The 18,175-nt window shown below is 42.1% G+C and overlaps 1 protein-coding gene across 1 annotated transcript in view; it reads left to right on the top strand.

Moving 5' to 3' along the window:
- The window catches only part of SMAD4 (SMAD family member 4), a 112,078-nt gene that overhangs the window by 69,134 nt on the left and 24,769 nt on the right, over positions 1-18,175 (top strand). Inside the window, exon 11 of the mRNA XM_030192951.1 lies at positions 8,331-8,499. Within this exon, the coding sequence (XP_030048811.1) occupies positions 8,331-8,499 (169 nt within the window). The remainder of the gene's footprint in view (positions 1-8,330; positions 8,500-18,175) is intronic.

Here is an 18,175-nt window from a genome sequence, read left to right on the forward strand (position 1 = left end):
CTGGGTAATACAAGAATCTGAACCTTTTACTAGTGGCATATTGAATCAGCCATGAAAAGGTATAGAAATACAACATTCACAAACATCTGTAGTTCTTGGAAAGTCTGCATCTTATGTTTTTTTTTTTTTTTTTTTAAGAAACCAGATGCAGTTGCATATGTATCTTCTGCTCAACAGGCCAAATATACATCTGTTATGAGGTAGACTTATTAGATGTTGAACCTCTTAACAGATATTGCACAAACCGGGGTAAGAAATGTCTTCATAAAGTGATGAATACCTGGTCAGAGAAAGGAGGAAGATGCATTCCTCTAAAATGGTTTTCCCCGGTTAAACTACTATGGGAATAAAATGAGGGATATTCATAATTAAGCCCAGTCTGAAAATGTTCAGATTGTGGGAGACAGAAATTAGCAACTACCTTGTGAATCCGGACATATCTACTTTCCTCTGATTCTGAAAGTGAGACGAGCACGACTACTCAGGAGTTATTCCTGCAGACAGGGGCTTGAGAAACAGCCCAATCCCAATATGCTACTCCTGACACAATGATTTTCTTAAAAAAAAGTTAATGTAAACCTCTTCTGCATGCAATGCATGGGATTACTCCAGTAAGGGCAACAGAACCAATATTCTCTTGTTATCTTAACTAGAACTGTATGTCAGCAATAGTTTTTAAATCAGTTCTTTTGCTACTTGAAATGTCTAGCCCAGGAGGATAACTAACAGGAGATAATAGACCAGAATCTTGCACTTGGGATCTAAATATCTGCACTGGTAGACTCTAAATATCTTCACCGGTAGAATTATATTAAAAAAAATATGGCACTGCACTTGGTACAACTGTGCCAAAAGCTTGGTATAATAGAAAGTTGCAGCAGTGTGCCCCTGAAGAGGCATCATAGTCTTCTGTGCTAAGATGAAGCAAACTACTTTGGAACCATGGTATAGGCCCTCCCTTTTGCTCAGACCTGTGCAATTGCATTGAAGATGGCTGCATTTTAGGTGGAGAAGTCCTAGTCAAAACTTATGCCAAGGACAGAAGATGTATAGCTCATGTCCTTCATGCTTGGACTCTTAAAGCCATTGTGTGAGGCACGATTAGTAGAGGATAACGCACTGGAGTGTGCCAAGTCAGTCATCTTTGCAACGAAGAGATTTTATGTTATGCTTATGTGCTTATTTTTTTTTTTTTTTGTCTTGTAGTGGGACTGGAGTCTGTTAAACCTGTGTCCTGAAACGTAATGATGGTGATGGAACAAATACTTGTGGGCAAGTTGTACTTTTACCCCTGATCAGCCTGTTTGGTGAAACATGGCCATTGGGTTTTTAATTGGTTCAAGTGTTAAGAATGCAATCAAATGTTTAGTAATGCTATTTCACCTGGTCTGCTCTCAATCAATCTCTGCTAAGATTCTGTAGATCCATTCCTTCTAAACAGGATTCCTTTGTGTTTATCCCACGCACGTTTGAATTCCATTACCATTTTCATCTCCACCACCATTTCATCTCCACAATACGGCTAGCGAAGGCACGAGTGGAAGAAAAAATGGCTAAAGATGTAAAGAGAGGTGACGACCTTTTTCAGATATATTGGAGAAAGGAGAAGAGATAGGAATGGAATTGCGAGACTGAAAGATAATGAGAATGGCTATGTGGAGAGTGATGAAGATAAAGCGAACGTGCTAAACAATTATTTCTCTTCGGTGTTCACGGAGGAAATTCCTGGAGAAGGACTACGATTGGCTGCCGCGAGAACGTCTGGGAATTGAGTGGATACTGCGCCGTTTATGGAAGAAAGAGTTTATAAACAGCTGGAGAATCTGAAGGTGGACAAAGCTACGGGGCCGGATGGGATACATCCCAGGATACTGAAGGAGCTCAGAGAGGTCCTGGCGGGACCGCTTAAAGATTTATTTAATAGATCTTTAGAGATGGGAGAGGTTCTGTGAGATTGGAGATGAGCGGATGTGGTCCCTCTTCACAAAAGTGGAGACAGGAAAGAAGTGAGAAACTACAGACTGGTAAGTCTCACGTCGGTGGTAGGAAAAATAATGGAGTTGCTGCTGAAAGAAAGGATAGTTAACTTTCTAGAAGCCAACGGGTTACAGGACCTGAGGCAACATGGCTTTATCAAAGGAAAATCCTGCCAAATGAATCTTATTGACTTTTTTGACTGGGTGACCAAAGAACTGGATGAGGGTTGTGCGCTAGAGGTAGTCTACTTGAACTTCAGCTAAGCCTTTGATACGGTCCCCCACAGAAGACTCGTGAATAAGCTGAAAGGGTTGCACTTAGGACCGAAAGTGGTGAACTGGATAAGAAACTGGTTGACCGACAGGTGGAAGAGGGTGGTGGTAAATGAAATCCACTCGGAGGAAAGGAAGGTGAGCAGTGGAGTTCCTCAGGGGTCGGTGCTGAGGTCTATTCTGTTTAATATATTTGTGAGAGATATTGCTGAAGGGTTGGAAGGAAAGGTGTGCCTTTTTGCGGATGACATGAACATAGCTAATAGAGTGGATACCCTGGAGGGAGTAGAAACAATGAGAAGGGATCTCCGAACGTTAGAAGAATGGTCGAGGGTCTGGCAGTTAAAATTTAATTTGCTAATATTACAGAAACCAAAATACAGGTATATTTAAGGAAAACCAGTGATATGCAAAGCTAATCACACAAAAACATCTAATAAATTAGATATAAAGATTATATATAGTGAATTGTGCTCAGTTTTTTTTTTGGTGCTTTACAGCAACCCAAAGGCTGCAGATATATAAAAACACCATTCCAGCATCATTGCACACCCTACCTCCAAACCTGTGAAAAGGCTGCCAAAAAAAGAAAAACAGAACGATAAAGATTAAGGAAGATTGAATGTTGTTCATTTGATGTATCACAGAGTGTTTTGCAGTATATAAGCATTACTTTGCCCCGGGGCTCTGCATCATTTTCTGCATAGGACATCAGTGTTCACATCATCCTACTCATAAGATCATCCACCTCCAGATCCTACAAGAGCTCTTTTGCTACGACTATACAGTTAAGTAGCCATTTTTTATGAACTGTTTTTCTTTTTTTGGCATCCTTTTCACAGGTTTGGAGGTAGGGTTTGCGATGATGCTGGAATGGTGTTTTTATATATCTGCAGCCTTCGGGTCGCTGTAAATCACCAAAAAAAACTGAGCACAATTCACTATATATAATTTTTATATACTACTACTACTAATAGCATTTATATAGCGCTACCAGATGCACACAGCGCTGAACACTTGACATAGAGAGACAGTCCCTGCTCAAAGAGCTTACAATCTAGGTAAAACGGACAGACAAGATATTACGGGCAAGGGAATTACAGGGTAAAAAGGAACAGGGAGGATGAGGGCAAATGAGTAGCGGTTAGGAGCCAAAGGCAGTAGTGAAAGGGTGAGCTTTCAGCATACATTTAAAAACAAGTAGAGATGGAGCTAGTCTTATGGGTTCAGGAAGATGGTTCCAGGCATAAGGTGCCGCAAGACAAAATTTATTAGATGTTTTTGTGTGATTAGCTTTGCATATCACTGGTTTTTCTTAAATATACAGTGGGGGAAATAAGTATTTGATCCCTTGCTGATTTTGTAAGTTTGCCCACTGACAAAGACATGAGCAGCCCATAATTGAAGGGTAGGTTATTGGTAACAGTGAGAGATAGCACATCACAAATTAAATCTGGAAAATCACATTGTGGAAAGTATATGAATTTATTTGCATTCTGCAGAGGGAAATAAGTATTTAATCCCTCTGGCAAACAAGACCTAATACTTGGTGGCAAAACCCTTGTTGGCAAGCACAGCGGTCAGACATCTTCTGTAGTTGATGATGAGGTTTGCACACATGTCAGGAGGAATTTTGGTCCACTCCTCTTTGCAGATCATCTCTAAATCATTAAGAGTTCTGGGCTGTCGCTTGGCAACTCGCAGCTTCAGCTCCCTCCATATGTTTTCAATGGGATTAAGGTCTGGTGACTGGCTAGGCCACTCCATGACCCTAATGTGCTTCTTCCTGAGCCACTCCTTTGTTGCCTTGGCTGTATGTTTTGAGTCATTGTCGTGCTGGAAGACCCAGCCACGACCCATTTTTAAGGCCCTGGCGGAGGGAAGGAGGTTGTCACTCAGAATTGTACGGTACATGGCCCCATCCATTCTCCCATTGATGCGGTGAAGTAGTCCTGTGCCCTTAGCAGAGAAACACCCCCAAAACATAACATTTCCACCTCCATGCTTGACAGTGGGGACGGTGTTCCTTGGGTCATAGGCAGCATTTCTCTTCCTCCAAACACGGCGAGTTGAGTTCATGCCAAAGAGCTCAATTTTTGTCTCATCTGACCACAGCACCTTCTCCCAATCACTCTCGGCATCATCCAGGTGTTCACTGGCAAACTTCAGACGGGCCGTCACATGTGCCTTCCGGAGCAGGGGGACCTTGCGGGCACTGCAGGATTGCAATCCGTTATGTCGTAATGTGTTACCAATGGTTTTCGTGGTGACAGTGGTCCCAGCTGCCTTGAGATCATTGACAAGTTCCCCCCTTGTAGTTGTAGGCTGATTTCTAACCTTCCTCATGATCAAGGATACCCCACGAGGTGAGATTTTGCGTGGAGCCCCAGATCTTTGTCGATTGACAGTCATTTTGTACTTCTTCCATTTTCTTACTATGGCACCAACAGTTGTCTCCTTCTCGCCCAGCGTCTTACTGATGGTTTTGTAGCCCATTCCAGCCTTGTGCAGGTGTATGATCTTGTCCCTGACATCCTTAGACAGCTCCTTGCTCTTGGCCATTTTGTAGAGGTTAGAGTCTGACTGATTCACTGAGTCTGTGGACAGGTGTCTTTCATACAGGTGACCATTGCCGACAGCTGTCTGTCATGCAGGTAACGAGTTGATTTGGAGCATCTACCTGGTCTGTAGGGGCCAGATCTCTTACTGGTTGGTGGGGGATCAAATACTTATTTCCCTCTGCAGAATGCAAATAAATTCATATACTTTCCACAATGTGATTTTCCGGATTTAATTTGTGATGTGCTATCTCTCACTGTTACCAATAACCTACCCTTCAATTATGGGCTGCTCATGTCTTTGTCAGTGGGCAAACTTACAAAATCAGCAAGGGATCAAATACTTATTTCCCCCACTGTACCTGTATTTTGGTTTCTGTAATATTAGCAAGTTTACTTAGTTGGAAACCGACATTTAATTGAAAACTCACTATATCTATTAGCTAGTTAAAATTTAATGCCAAGAAGTGTAGAGTGATGCATTTGGGGTGCGGAAACCCAAAAGAGAGATACCGAATAGGAGGGGAGAGATTAGTAAGCTCGACTCAGGAGAGAGAGCTTGGGGTGTTGGTGTCGGAGGATCTGAAGATGAAGAAACAGTGTGACAAGGCAACGGCTGTGGCCAGAAGGTTGCTAGGCTGCGTAGGGAGGGGCGTAACCAGCAGAAGAAAGGAGGTGTTGATGCCCCTCTATAAGTCGTTGATGAGGCCCCACTTGGAGTATTGTGTTCAGTTTTGGAGGCGGTATCTTGCTAAAGATGTAAAAAGACTGGAAGCGGTGCAAAGAAAAGCTACAAATAAGGTATGGGATTTGCGTTGCAAACTGTATGAGGAGAGACTTGCTGACCTGAACATGTATACCTTGGAGGAAAGGAGAAACGGGTGATATGATACAGATGTTCAAATATTTGAAAGGTATTAATCCGCAAATGAACCTTTCCGGAGACGGGAAGGTGGTAGGACTAGGGGACATGAATTGAGGTTGAAGGGGGGCAGGCTCAGGACTAATGTCAGGAAGTATTTTTTTCACGGAGAGGGTGTGTGTGGGGGGTGGGGGGGCTGCAGACTAATAGCTGTATAAAATATGGAGGCCATCCCAGCTCCTTTTTCCATTCCTTTTGGAACTGTCCCAAAGTACAGGGTTTTGGGGGAGCAATTACAAGATATATGAACTCACTGGTAGGGGAAGGGGTGGTGGATATGGTAGAACAGCTCTTATTAGATATAAAAGGGGTTTATGTGGGTAGGCCTAAGAGTAAAACTATGCTTCTACGAACGATGAGCTTAGTAGTACATAAATGTGTATTGCAGTATTGGGTATCTGCTGAGCCTCCGAATTTTGGGCATTGGAGGAACCAGCTACACCTATTGGTGACTTGGGAGGCCAGAGATGCTAAAGGATTCCCCATGAGAAGGAAGCGATTTCTCCAGGTGTGGGAGCCATACCTTCAATCTCTACATCCAAAATGTCGTGATTTGCTCATTAATACTTTATTACAAATTTTTTTTGTTTGTGGGAGGGGGGTTATGGACTACACCATGTCTGGAGTATTGAGTGGTCCCAAAGGGCACAAGGAGAAAGGAGGGGGGGATTTGGCAGTGTTACCTTGTTTTGAGCTCGAAGGGTCATAACAGTACAGACCTTCTGAGCTGTCTCGAATCGAGTGGGGTGAGGGAAGGAATGGAATGTTTCACATGAGGAAGTGTTTCTTACGTATAACAAAAACACAGATGTGTTGTTGATAAATGTTCTGTTGACTTCTCAATAAAATTGTTTAAACATAATAAAAGTTGATAACGTTGATTCCATTTAACAAGCAGAAAAAAAATTCTTTAATTATACTAATGGAATATCATAGACTCAGATATTGAACTGCAAATGCCCCTACATAAATAATGTGCTACCCAATCATAGGAAAAACGTAACAGGACAATGTTATTTAAAATAATCAAACTATGAATGAATAGAACCCACTGATAGCAAATTATTAGCAAAAAAAAAAAAATTAAAGTAAATGTGAACCCAACTGATAAATACGTTTTGTAGTTACTGCAAATCCTCAGCTGGGTAATAAATGCCAGCAAGACCAAGCTGACTCCATCTCAGTCTTTGCAATATTTTGGAGTTTGTTTAATAGACGGGAAAGGAGATTAGCTTTCCTAGATCTTCATATGCACAAACTACAAGGTCGGATCAGACTTCTCTTGCACAACCTGAATCCCAGAGCTTGGGATTATATGTAGGTCTTGGGGTTGATGGTTGCTATGTTGGATGTAGTTCCATGGGCGAGAGCTCATATAAGACACTTGCAAGAGTAGCTTCTCAGCTGTTGGTCTTCGATCTCCAAGTTGTGATGTTCGGTTTCCTTGGACCAGTCAAGTGATGGCTCCAGTCTTGCAGCCGTCAGAAGAGAGGGTCCTTAGCAACTCTGCAGTAGACAGTTGTCACAACTGATGTGAGTGTCCATGGCTGGGGCCACTCACTGCCAGCATTTTGTTGCTCAGAGCAAGTGGACATTGGTGGAAGCTTCTTGGCCATGCGACTGGGAGCCCTTACTGCCACCCATTGATTTCCGATGAGTTACCATTGTGCAAGCCATTTCCAGGGGTTTTCTTTTCCCCCTGAAAATGGCGCATGCTCGGGGTGGGACTACCGCTGGTGACTGCATTGGGCCAGCAGTAGTCCCGGGAGAGCGAGTGGTAAGCCCGACTTGGGCTTTCCACCATTCTGTGAAAGGGCCCCTAAGTTCTTTGAAAATGAGCCCCATAGTAACCAGTGGAACTTTGTGCTTTGAAAATGAGCCTCTGAGTGCCATTTAAGATGTTTGGGTTTGGGTTTTTTTTAATCCTGACCAACTTAAATCCTTCTTAACATAATTTTATAAGAGCTTAAGTCTAAAGATCTGAATCTGGAATAATTTTTTTCCTATAGTTTTGGCATTGTCTATGAATTTTAGTATTATACTTAAAATATTTCTGATTCTTGGATGCCATATTTGGATTTATTCTTTTGTGGCATCTTATTGATGTGGTTAAGATTATGCTTAAATCAATAAAATCATTGGAACTATATTTATGGAATGCACGTATATTATATAATTTCTACAATGTATGTTTTAATGTAAACCACTTCACTCAACTATTTTATTTATTGGTGTATAATCAATTTAAATAAATATCTAGCAGCAACAGTACACAATTCTGAAATTACAAAATCTGTCTACTATGGTGCCTTCATTTGATTTTTTTTCACTTTATCATGTGTCCTTAATTGTGCTTCCTGGTCCCCTATGGGCTTTAAGCAATGTGCAACTCAGTCTTCCATTAGCATCTCTCTGATTACTTTAACCTAACCCATGTAAACTGCATTGAACCCTGACTAAGGGATACTAGCGGTATGAATTGAATTTTGAGACCAGAAACCATTTAATTTTAAATACATGAACATAGGCTATGAAATAGGAAAGCGGTGAATTTATTTGAAAATGCTAGTGGTGAATTTTATTCTGTTCTGTTTTTTTAAGGTTGCACATAGGTAAAGGCGTCCAGCTGGAATGTAAAGGTGAAGGGGATGTATGGGTCAGATGCCTCAGTGACCATGCGGTCTTTGTTCAGAGTTACTATCTAGACAGGGAAGCAGGGCGTGCACCAGGAGACGCTGTTCACAAAATTTATCCAAGTGCATACATAAAGGTAGGTTTGATCATATTATTAGTTTTACATTTTTAATTTCTGATGTTAGTGTTTTATGTTTATAGCAGTTTACAATATACAATTACTGGTAAGTCAAACTTGACACAATGAAAATTAAGAATTTTTCCTCATTTTATGTATCTATATCTATATATCCCCAAGAGAGAGCACCTTCTGCCTCTGGCAGGAACTGGTCTCCTCCTCTCCTTGGTCCTTTTATACGCATTAGGAAAAATTCTTAATTTAGAACCAAGAAATTCATTATTCTGATGGCAAAAATAAAAATGAATAACTGAGTCTTTATCTTGGGCACAATCTAGAGGTACCAGTAATATTACACTTTTGACTACCATTCCCCCCCCCCCCCCAAAGGATTCCATTAGCACGATGAGATTCAGGCTATCACCTGAATTCTATGTTGTGATGAAATAATGGGTTTCTAAGCCTGTGAACTGAATTATTTCATGAAGTGTATTTCTCCTAATTGGTCAGCAGATGGCGATTGTTTTGTGTGTTAAAGCTGTTACAGAAATACTTTCCCTTTTCCAGTTTAAGCTGTGTAAAGGCAATTGGCAGTACCATTGGCCAGATAACTTTCAAAGTTGGTGCTCTGGGCTTTGATTGGCCCTGGAGTTCAAATCTTGCCACGGGGTACTGGATTTTCCCCAGTCTCAGCCAAGGAGTGGAGAGAGAAAGATCTCTTTACTGAGGCCCTATGAGCAGTTATATTTTACCTGTGAGCAGCTACATTTCCTGAACTCCTCAGGTACTACTCAGGTAGTAAACAAATGTTAGATAGTTTTATAATTGAACCATATTCAATTACCTGTTATTGTTTTGCTGATTTCACCTTTTTCTATTCACTGTTGAAGTTCTGTGACAATAAACATTATTAGTTTATTGACTCTGCTGTCCTGGACTGACTAAGAATCCTGGTTTGTGTATTTGTGTCTGTGGGCACTTTCTAGGAACTGTGGGACCTTGGAGTGTGGCCCCAGTGTCCTAGAAATCACTAGGGAATAACCTGAGAGTGTGGAGACTAGCCCAGAGGCAAGCAGGACCTAGTCGGTGGGAGGAGGGTGCTAGTATAGAGCATATGCCTAGGTGCAGGTGGGCCTGAGCAGTGCTGGGGACAGACCCTCCAGGTGGCCGCAGGGTTAACACCAGGTGGGTGCTTGGCGTTTCGTGACATACGCTCTCAACATCTAAGCCGTGAGGGCCAGAGATTGGAGGTTGGGATGCAGAAGGGATCCTTCTTTCTGCGTGTTGAGGGTCAGAGAACAGTCCAGTCTCAACGGATCTTTGGAGGAGAATTCCAGAAGAAGAGGAAAACAGATCTGCCTCAGCCAATAAGGGGCAATTGGGATCATAGTTCCCTGGTCGTGTCTGAGTTTCAGCAAAGTCTTCTCTATGAGAGGTATCTGAGAATACGAACACAGAAGACCCAATGTAGGAGAGAAGCATCTGACGCTAGCATAACATGTGATCTCAGCTTGGAACAGAACTGAGAGACTTTGTTGTTGAGGTGAGTGCCCCATTCTTGGAATATCTTGTGGGCTATACCCGTGTAGAAAGACCACTCGTTAGGTTGCAAAACCCTGCATAGTCTGTCTGACAGGCTGTTCTTGCTTGCCAGGTACATGGCTTGAAGGACCATCCTGTGAAGGAGGGCCCGATGCTACATCCCCTCTTCCTCCTGATCCCGTACCCTCACATAGAATATTTCAACCTGGTTGTCTGTTTGAATGAGAATAATTTGGTTCTGTAGTTGCTCTCTGAAAGCCTTTAGAGTGTTCCAAATGGCCCTGAGCTCGAGAAAGTTATTCAAAGTCGTTAACTCGCCACAGATTGTGAAAAATTACAAGAGGACCTTACGAGACTGGGAGACTGGGCGGCTAAATGGCAGATGACGTTTAATGTGAGCAAGTGCAAGGTGATGCATGTGGGAAAAAAGAACCCGAATTATAGCTACGTCATGCAAGGTTCCACGTTAGGAGTTACGGACCAAGAAAGGGATCTGGGTGTCGTCGTTGATAACACACTGAAACCTTCTGCTCAGTGTGCTGCTGCGGCTAGGAAAGCGAATAGAATGTTGAGTGTTATTAGGAAAGGTATGGAAAACAGGTGTGAGGATGTTATAATGCTTTTGTATCGCTCCATGGTGCGACCGCAACTTGAGTATTGTGTTCAATTCTGGTCGCCGCATCTCAAGAAAGATATAGTAGAATTGGAAAAGGTGCAGCGAAGGGCGACTAAAATGATAGCGGGGATGGGACGACTTCCCTATGAAGAAAGACTAAGGAGGCTAGGGCTATTCAGCTTGGAGAAGAGACGGCTGAGGGTAGACATGATAGAGGTATATAAAATAATGAGTGGAGTGGAACAGGTGGATGTGAAGCGTCTGTTCACGCTTTCCAAAAATACTAGGACTAGGGGGCATGCGATTAAACTACAGTGTAGTAAATTTAAAACAAATCGGAGAAAATGTTTCTTCACCCAACGTGTAATTAAACTCTGGAATTCATTGCCGGAAAATGTGGTGAAGGCGGTTAGCTTAGCAGAGTTTAAAAAGGGGTTGGACGGTTTCCTAAAGGACAAGTCCATAAACCGCTACTAAACGGACTTGGAAAAATCCAAAATTCCAGGAATAACATGTATAGAATGTTTGTACATTTGGGAAGCTTGCCAGGTGCCCTTGGCCTGGATTGGCCGCTGTCGTGGACAAGATGCTGGGCTCGATGGACCCTTGGTCTTTTCCCAGTATGGCATTACTTATGTACTTATGAAGTTCATTTGCTAAGTCTTTTCTTGAGCAGACCAAGATCCTTGGATATGAATCCCATCTATATGAGCTTCCCATTTCAGGTTGGATGCATCTGTTGTTAACACCTTCTGTGATGGTGGCATTTGGAACGGTAGTCCCACATTCAAATTTGTCCCAGTTGTCCACCAGAGAAGAGCATGAGTCATCTCTGGAGGAATCTGGATGACATCAGCTAGGTTTCCAGGACCTGAGACCACTGAGAAGCTAGGGTCCACTGGGCCTCTCAAGTGGAGCCATACCATGGGAGTGACATGCACTGTCGAGGCCATGTGACCCATTAATCTCAACATTTGCTGAGCTGTGACCTGCTTGCTGCTTCGGACCTGTCCAATCTAGGTCCTGCTGTGCCAGCTAGAGGCTATCTGTTAATTCTGTGGTACAAAGTTCAAGTTTTAAGACTAGGGGGAAAAGTGTATGGAGATTAGTTGATAAAGCTTGCCTTTTTACATTTTTATTCTGCCTATTACTAACCTATAATTCCTCCTTTAAACATCAATCTTTAAGTTCCCAAAGCAAAATAATGTTCACTTACCAGAGAAATGTCCTCTTCTCTTAGAACTTCTCAGAAAGAAAGTTAAGTGGTACCTTTCCTCTTTATATAGTTTTGAATCTAAGGGGACTTCTTCAAACAGACCCTTTCAATCTAACTGAGCATTCAGATTGCCCTTAATAACCTCTGCCAATATTCTACTTCCTCACACCTTAACACATAATTCAGGTCAGTAGCAGTGCTACCTCTCCATCAACCAAAGAACAGAAAATAACTGTCTTTTAGAACAAGATTTGAGCCTTCCTAATATCCTTTTTAAAGTTCTTCAGCTGTTAGGTTTTTACCTCTAGAAAAAATTTCAGATCCTCTCTTCTTGTGGGGACTCTTACAGGGTTGCACCACCCCACCTGTGATGGGAAGAGTTCCCTCCAAATCTCATGGCAATACTTCTCCAGGCCCTCAAGCCACCAGTGATGGATTAGAGCTAATGGGACTCAGCGAACCATTGCCTCACCTCCCCAGCCACTCTTTCTGGCCCGCCATTGCAGGAGTGTCCCATGTCTGAACAAAGCTGATGAAGCCAAGCTGTATGAGGGGGTCAAGACGAGGGGGGGGGGGGTGGGAACAAAGTCTTCACCTTCCTCTTTGGCATACTTGAAACAGCAAAGAAAAGTTGATCAGCAAACGATATTGTCAAACTTTCAGAGCTAAGATCCAGCATATCTGCCTAATGTACCATCCCCCTGTGTCTTTAAAACTTTACAAATTAGAAATGTATTCATTTGTGGAATCAAATTACATTGTATATGGTCGACCATCCAGGTGTCATGCTACGTGATGCAAGGTTTCACATAAGGAGTCGCCGACCAGGAAAGGAATCTAGGTGTCATGGTTGATGATATTTGAAACTCCCTGCTGAATGGGCGGCGGCGGCTAAGAAGGCAAATAGAATGTTAGATGTTAGGTATTATTAGGAAAGGAATGGAAAACAAAAATAAGGATGTTACAATGCCTTTATATTGCTTCATGGTGCGACTGCACCTCAAATACTGTGTGCAGTTCTGGTCACCACATCTCAAAAAAGATAGTGGAATTAGAAAAGGTTCAGAGAAAGGCGACGAAAATGATAAAGGAGTTGGGATGACTTCCCTATGAGGAAAGGCTAAAGCGACTAGGGCTCTTCAGCTTGGAGAAGAGACGGCTGAGGGGAGATATGTCTATAAAAAAAAAAACAGTAGTGGAGTGGAACGGGTAGACGTGAATCATATTTTTACTCTTTCCAAAAATACTAGGACTAGGGGGCATGCAATGAAGCTATAAAGTAGTAAATTTAAAACAAATCAGAGAAAATATTTCTTCACTCAGTGTAGAGTGATGTGGTAGCCGTGTTAGTCCACATTTAAAGGTAATAAATAGGAATAAAACAAAGTATAGAAAAGAAAATTAGATGATACCTTTTTTAAGCATATGTATTTAGTCCAGTAAAAAAGGTATCATATTTTCTTTTCTATGTTTTGTTTTATTTCTGTTTATTACCTTCAGTCAATGTATAATTAAACTCTAGAATTCGTTGCCAGAGAATGTGGTAAAGCAGTTAGCTTAACGGGGTTTAAAAAAGGTTTGGTTAACTTTCTAAAAGAAAAGTCCATAAGCCATTATTAAGATGGACTTGGGGAAAATCCACTGCTTATTTTTAGGATAAGCAGCATAAAATGTATTGTACTGTTTTGGGATCTTGCTAGGTACTTGTAACCTGGATTGGCCATTGTTGGAAACAGGATGCTGGGCTTGATGGACCTTTGGTCTGTCCCAGTATGGCAATGCTTGTGTTCTTATGTTCTAAATTCTCACATAGTAACATAGTAGATGATGGCAGATAAAGACCTGTATGGTCCATCTAGTCTACTTGTCAGTATAAACTCATAGTGTAAGTTATGATGTGATACTACATACGTATACTTGATTTGATTTGTCTTTTCCATTTTCAAGGCACAGACTGCAGAAGTCTGCCTGGCACTGGCCTTTTTTTTTCTCCAGTTACTGAAGCTGAATCTGTCCAGCCATGTTCAGGGCATAGACCATAGAAGTCTGCCTAGCACTGGCTTTGCTTCCCAATTACTGGTGTTGCCATCTAATTACCACTAAGCTTGTTTGTTCTGTGCCTTCTATACAAGATTCCTTTGTGTTTATCCCACACATTTTTTAATTCCATTACCGTTTTCATCACCACCACCTCCCTTGGGAGGGCATTCCAGGTGTTTACCACCCTCACTGTGAAGAATACTTCTTGATATTCCTGAGTCGGCACCCCCACAACCTCAGTTCATGTCCTCTAGTGCTACCATCTTCCTGTCTCTGGAAAAGGTTTGTTTGTAGATTAATACCTTTCAAATATTTGAATGTCTGTATCATATTACCCGTGTCTCTCCTTTCCTGCAGGGTGTACATGTTGAGGTCCTCTCCTCATACGTCTAGCAGCACAAACACCGTACCATTTTCGTCGCTTGTGTCGGAATCACTTCAAGTCCTTTTTTGTCCTTAGCAAGATACGGCCTCCAAAACTGAACACAGTATTCCAAGTGGGGCCTCACCAATGACTCGTACAGAGGCATCAGCACCTCCTTTCTTCTGCTTGTTATACCCCTCCCTATGTAGCCTAGCATCCTTCGGCCACCAGCTTGATGCAATGTTTCATCACCTTGAGATTCTCAGACATCACCACCCCAAGGTCCCTCTGCTGAGCTGTGCTTATCAATCTCTCAACTCCTATCTGGTACATTTCCTTTGGATTTCTGTACCTCAAGCGCGCCACTCTGCACTTCCTGGCATTAAATGTTAACGCCTACTATTATTGATACCAGATAAAAATATTAAATATGAAAATGCAAAACCCTTAAGAGAGAAGCTCCACTGGCTCCCACTTAGGGAATGCATTACGTTCAAGATCTGCACGATTGTACACAAAATCATTCACGCAGACGCCCCAATCTACATGCTAAACCTCGTAGACCTACCTCCAAGAAACGCCACAAGAGTATCCCGCAAATTCCTCGACCTGCACTTCCCCAGTTGTAAAGGACTAAAGTATAAGCAAATGCACGATACTACATTCTCGTACTTGGGCACGAAACTGTGGAATGCATTGCCTACAGACCTGAGAACAATCAATGAAACAACTATTTTTCGCAGATCTCTGAAGACATATCTCTTCAACAAGGCATACAATGAGAACTAACAGTCACACTAATCCACCCGACAACCCACTCAGTCAAGATAGCCCACCTACTATAACTACCTTAATCACCCTTTTCCTTCTTCCTTCTACCCTTACTTAACCTCGGCACAATATTAAATGGATCTGTCACCCTGCAATGACTATGTTAACAAAACTATGTAAGCCACATTGAGCCTGCAAATAGGTGGGATAATGTGGGATACAAATGCAAGTAAATAATAATAATAAGTTTTACAATATTTAATCTTTATTTAAAATATTATATGGTGCTCAGTGTGAGTAAAGTGCATTCCACTGAAGGTATGAACTCCTATGCATGCACTTAACTAAATTCTATATTGTGTTAAATGTTAACTGCCAGACCTTTCACCATTCTAATTTTTGGAGATCTCTTCTCATGGTTTGTAATCCCTCCAGGGTTTCCACTCTATTGGCTATCTTTATCTGATCTGCAAAAAGGCAAACTTTTCCTTCTAACTCTTCAGCAATGTCTTTCACAAGTATATTAAACAGAATCGGCCCTAGTACTGACCTCTGAGGCACTCCTCTACTCACCTTTCTTTCCTGTGTGCGGATTCCATGTACCACCACCCTCTGCTGCCTGTCGGTCATGCAATTTCCAGTCCAATTAACCATTTTGGGTGTTAAGTTCCGCCCTCTCAGCTTGTTCATGAGTCTTCTGTGAGAAACTGTATCAAAGGCTTTGATAAGATCCAAATAGATTACATCTAGAGCATGTCCTTCATCCAGTTCTTTGGTCACTCAGTCAAAGAAATCAGTCAGATTAGTTTGGCAGGATTTTCTATTGGTAAAGCCATTTTGCTTCGGATCCTGTAACCTGTTGGATTTTAGAAAGTTAACTATTAAGTACATAAGTATTGCCATACTGGGACAGACCGAAGGTCCATCAACCCAGCATCCTGTTTCTAACAGTGGCCAATTCCTTCAGCAGCAATTCCATTATTTTTCCTAACACTGATGTGGGCTTACCATTCTGTAGTTTCCCATTTCTTCCCTGTCCCCGCTTATCGCCAATCCTGTGGAGGCTCTCCTGACTCTGAAGATCTTTTAAATCCTTAAGAGGTCCTGCCAGGACTTCTTTCCCTCAGTATCTGGGATGTATCCCATCCAGCCCCATAGCTTTGTCCACTTTCAGATTTTCAAGTTGTTTATAAACGCTTTCTTCCATGAATGGTACAATGTCCACTCCATTCCCAGATATACCCTCAGCAGCTGACCATGGTCCTTCTCCATGATTTTCTTCTTTGAATGCCGAAGAGAAGTATTTGTTTAGTATGTTCGCTTTATCCTCATCACTTCCCACATACTGTTCCCAGCATCTTTCAGTCTTCCAATTCCATTCCTAGCTTTTCTCCTTTCCCCAGTATATCTGAAAAAGGTGTTGCCACCTCTATCTTTATCCATTTTTTCTTCTGCCTGCGCTTTCAGTAGCTGTAATTCCGTCTTCACTTTTTTGAGTTTAAGCCTGTAATCTTTTCTTTGATTATCTTGTTGTGGTGGTCTGTATTTCTTGAACAAAACCCGTTTTGCCCTTATTTTTTCGGTCAGTTTGGAGAATCATATAGGCTTTCTGTTCCTTTTCTTTTTGTTTCCTTGTATAAAGATCTGTTGCTGTATTTATAGCAGCTTTCAGCTTGGACCACTGCGCTTCCACTTCTCCAATGCCTGCTCCTTCTGTCAGCTCCAGGTTATCCCCCGTTTTACCAAAATCAACATGTCTGAAATCCAGTAGTTTGCGTTTTCTGTGTGTCTGCTCTCTGTTTTGCTCTTATAATCAAACCATATCGTGTGATCATCACTATGCCTAGAAGGGCACACACCCAGACATTAGAAACACTTCCTCCATTTGTGAGCATGAGATCCAGCATCAACCCTTCCCTTGATATTTCGGTCACCATTTGTCTGAGCAAAGAACTTACAGGCATCCATGATATCTCTGCTTCTGATTCTGCTGACGGGACATTCCAATCCACATCAGGCAAGTAGAAATCTCCCAGCAACAGCACCTCCCCTTTCATTCCAAGCTTATGGGTATCTTCGATCAGGTCCTTGTCCAGCTTCTCCATTTGTGCTGGAAGTCAGTAGACAACACCCATGTGGATACCGGTTCCATCTTCTCTTTCCAGAACTATCCATATAGCTTCTTCCTTTCCCTAGGGTTCTTGCATTTCAGCTGCTCTGATATTATTTTTCATATAAAGCGCCACTCCTCCACCACTTCGGCCCTCTCTATCCTTCGTAAAAAGATAATAGCTCGGTATGGTCGCATCCCATTGATAAGCATCAGCGAACCATGTCTCTATAATAGCAACAATATCCAAGTCTTCCTCAGACATTAGGGCTTGCAACTCTTGAACCTTTTTACTTAGACTACGAGCGTGTGTGCTCATTTCTTTCCATGTGTTAAGTGAGTTTAGATGGTTTTCTGTAATAATATTATCTTCCCCACTGCCATCATGTTTTTGCTTGGGGGTGACTTTCTGAATTCCCTTGTGTCCTGTTGTCAAACATACTGTCTGAGTTTCTTTCCAAGGATCTTTTTTCCTGTCACAGGAAGATGTAGCTAGTCACAAAAGAGAGGGTAAAACAGCATAAAAAGAGTACAGAACAAAAAAGAAGCAACACTGGGCCTTCAGGGTTGAGATAATCAATGTCCTTTTATTATAGAAATGACCCAACACGGGCCGTGTTTCGGCGTATAAACGCCTGCCTCAGGGATCAGAAAATTACTACTGCTACTACTATTTAGCATTTCTATAGAGCTACAAAGCATACGCAGCACTGCACAAACATAGAAGAAAGACAGTCCCTTCTCAAAGAGCTTACAATCTAATAGACAAAAATAAAGCAAGCAAAGCAATTAATATGTAGAGGAAAGAGGAGAGGAGGGTAGGTGGGGGGGGGGCGAGTGGTTACAAATCAAAAGCAATGTTAAAGAGGTGGGCTTTCAATCTAGATTTAAAGATGGTCAAGGATGGGGCAAGACGTAGGGGCTCAGGAAGTCTATTCCAGGCGTAGGGTGCAGCGAGACAGAAGGCGCGAAGTCTGGAGTTGGCAGTAGTGGAGAAGGGAACAGATAAGAAGGATTTATCCATGGAACGGAGTG

Source organism: Microcaecilia unicolor, chromosome 2 (assembly GCF_901765095.1).
Source record: "Microcaecilia unicolor chromosome 2, aMicUni1.1, whole genome shotgun sequence".
NCBI lineage: Eukaryota > Metazoa > Chordata > Amphibia > Gymnophiona > Siphonopidae > Microcaecilia > Microcaecilia unicolor.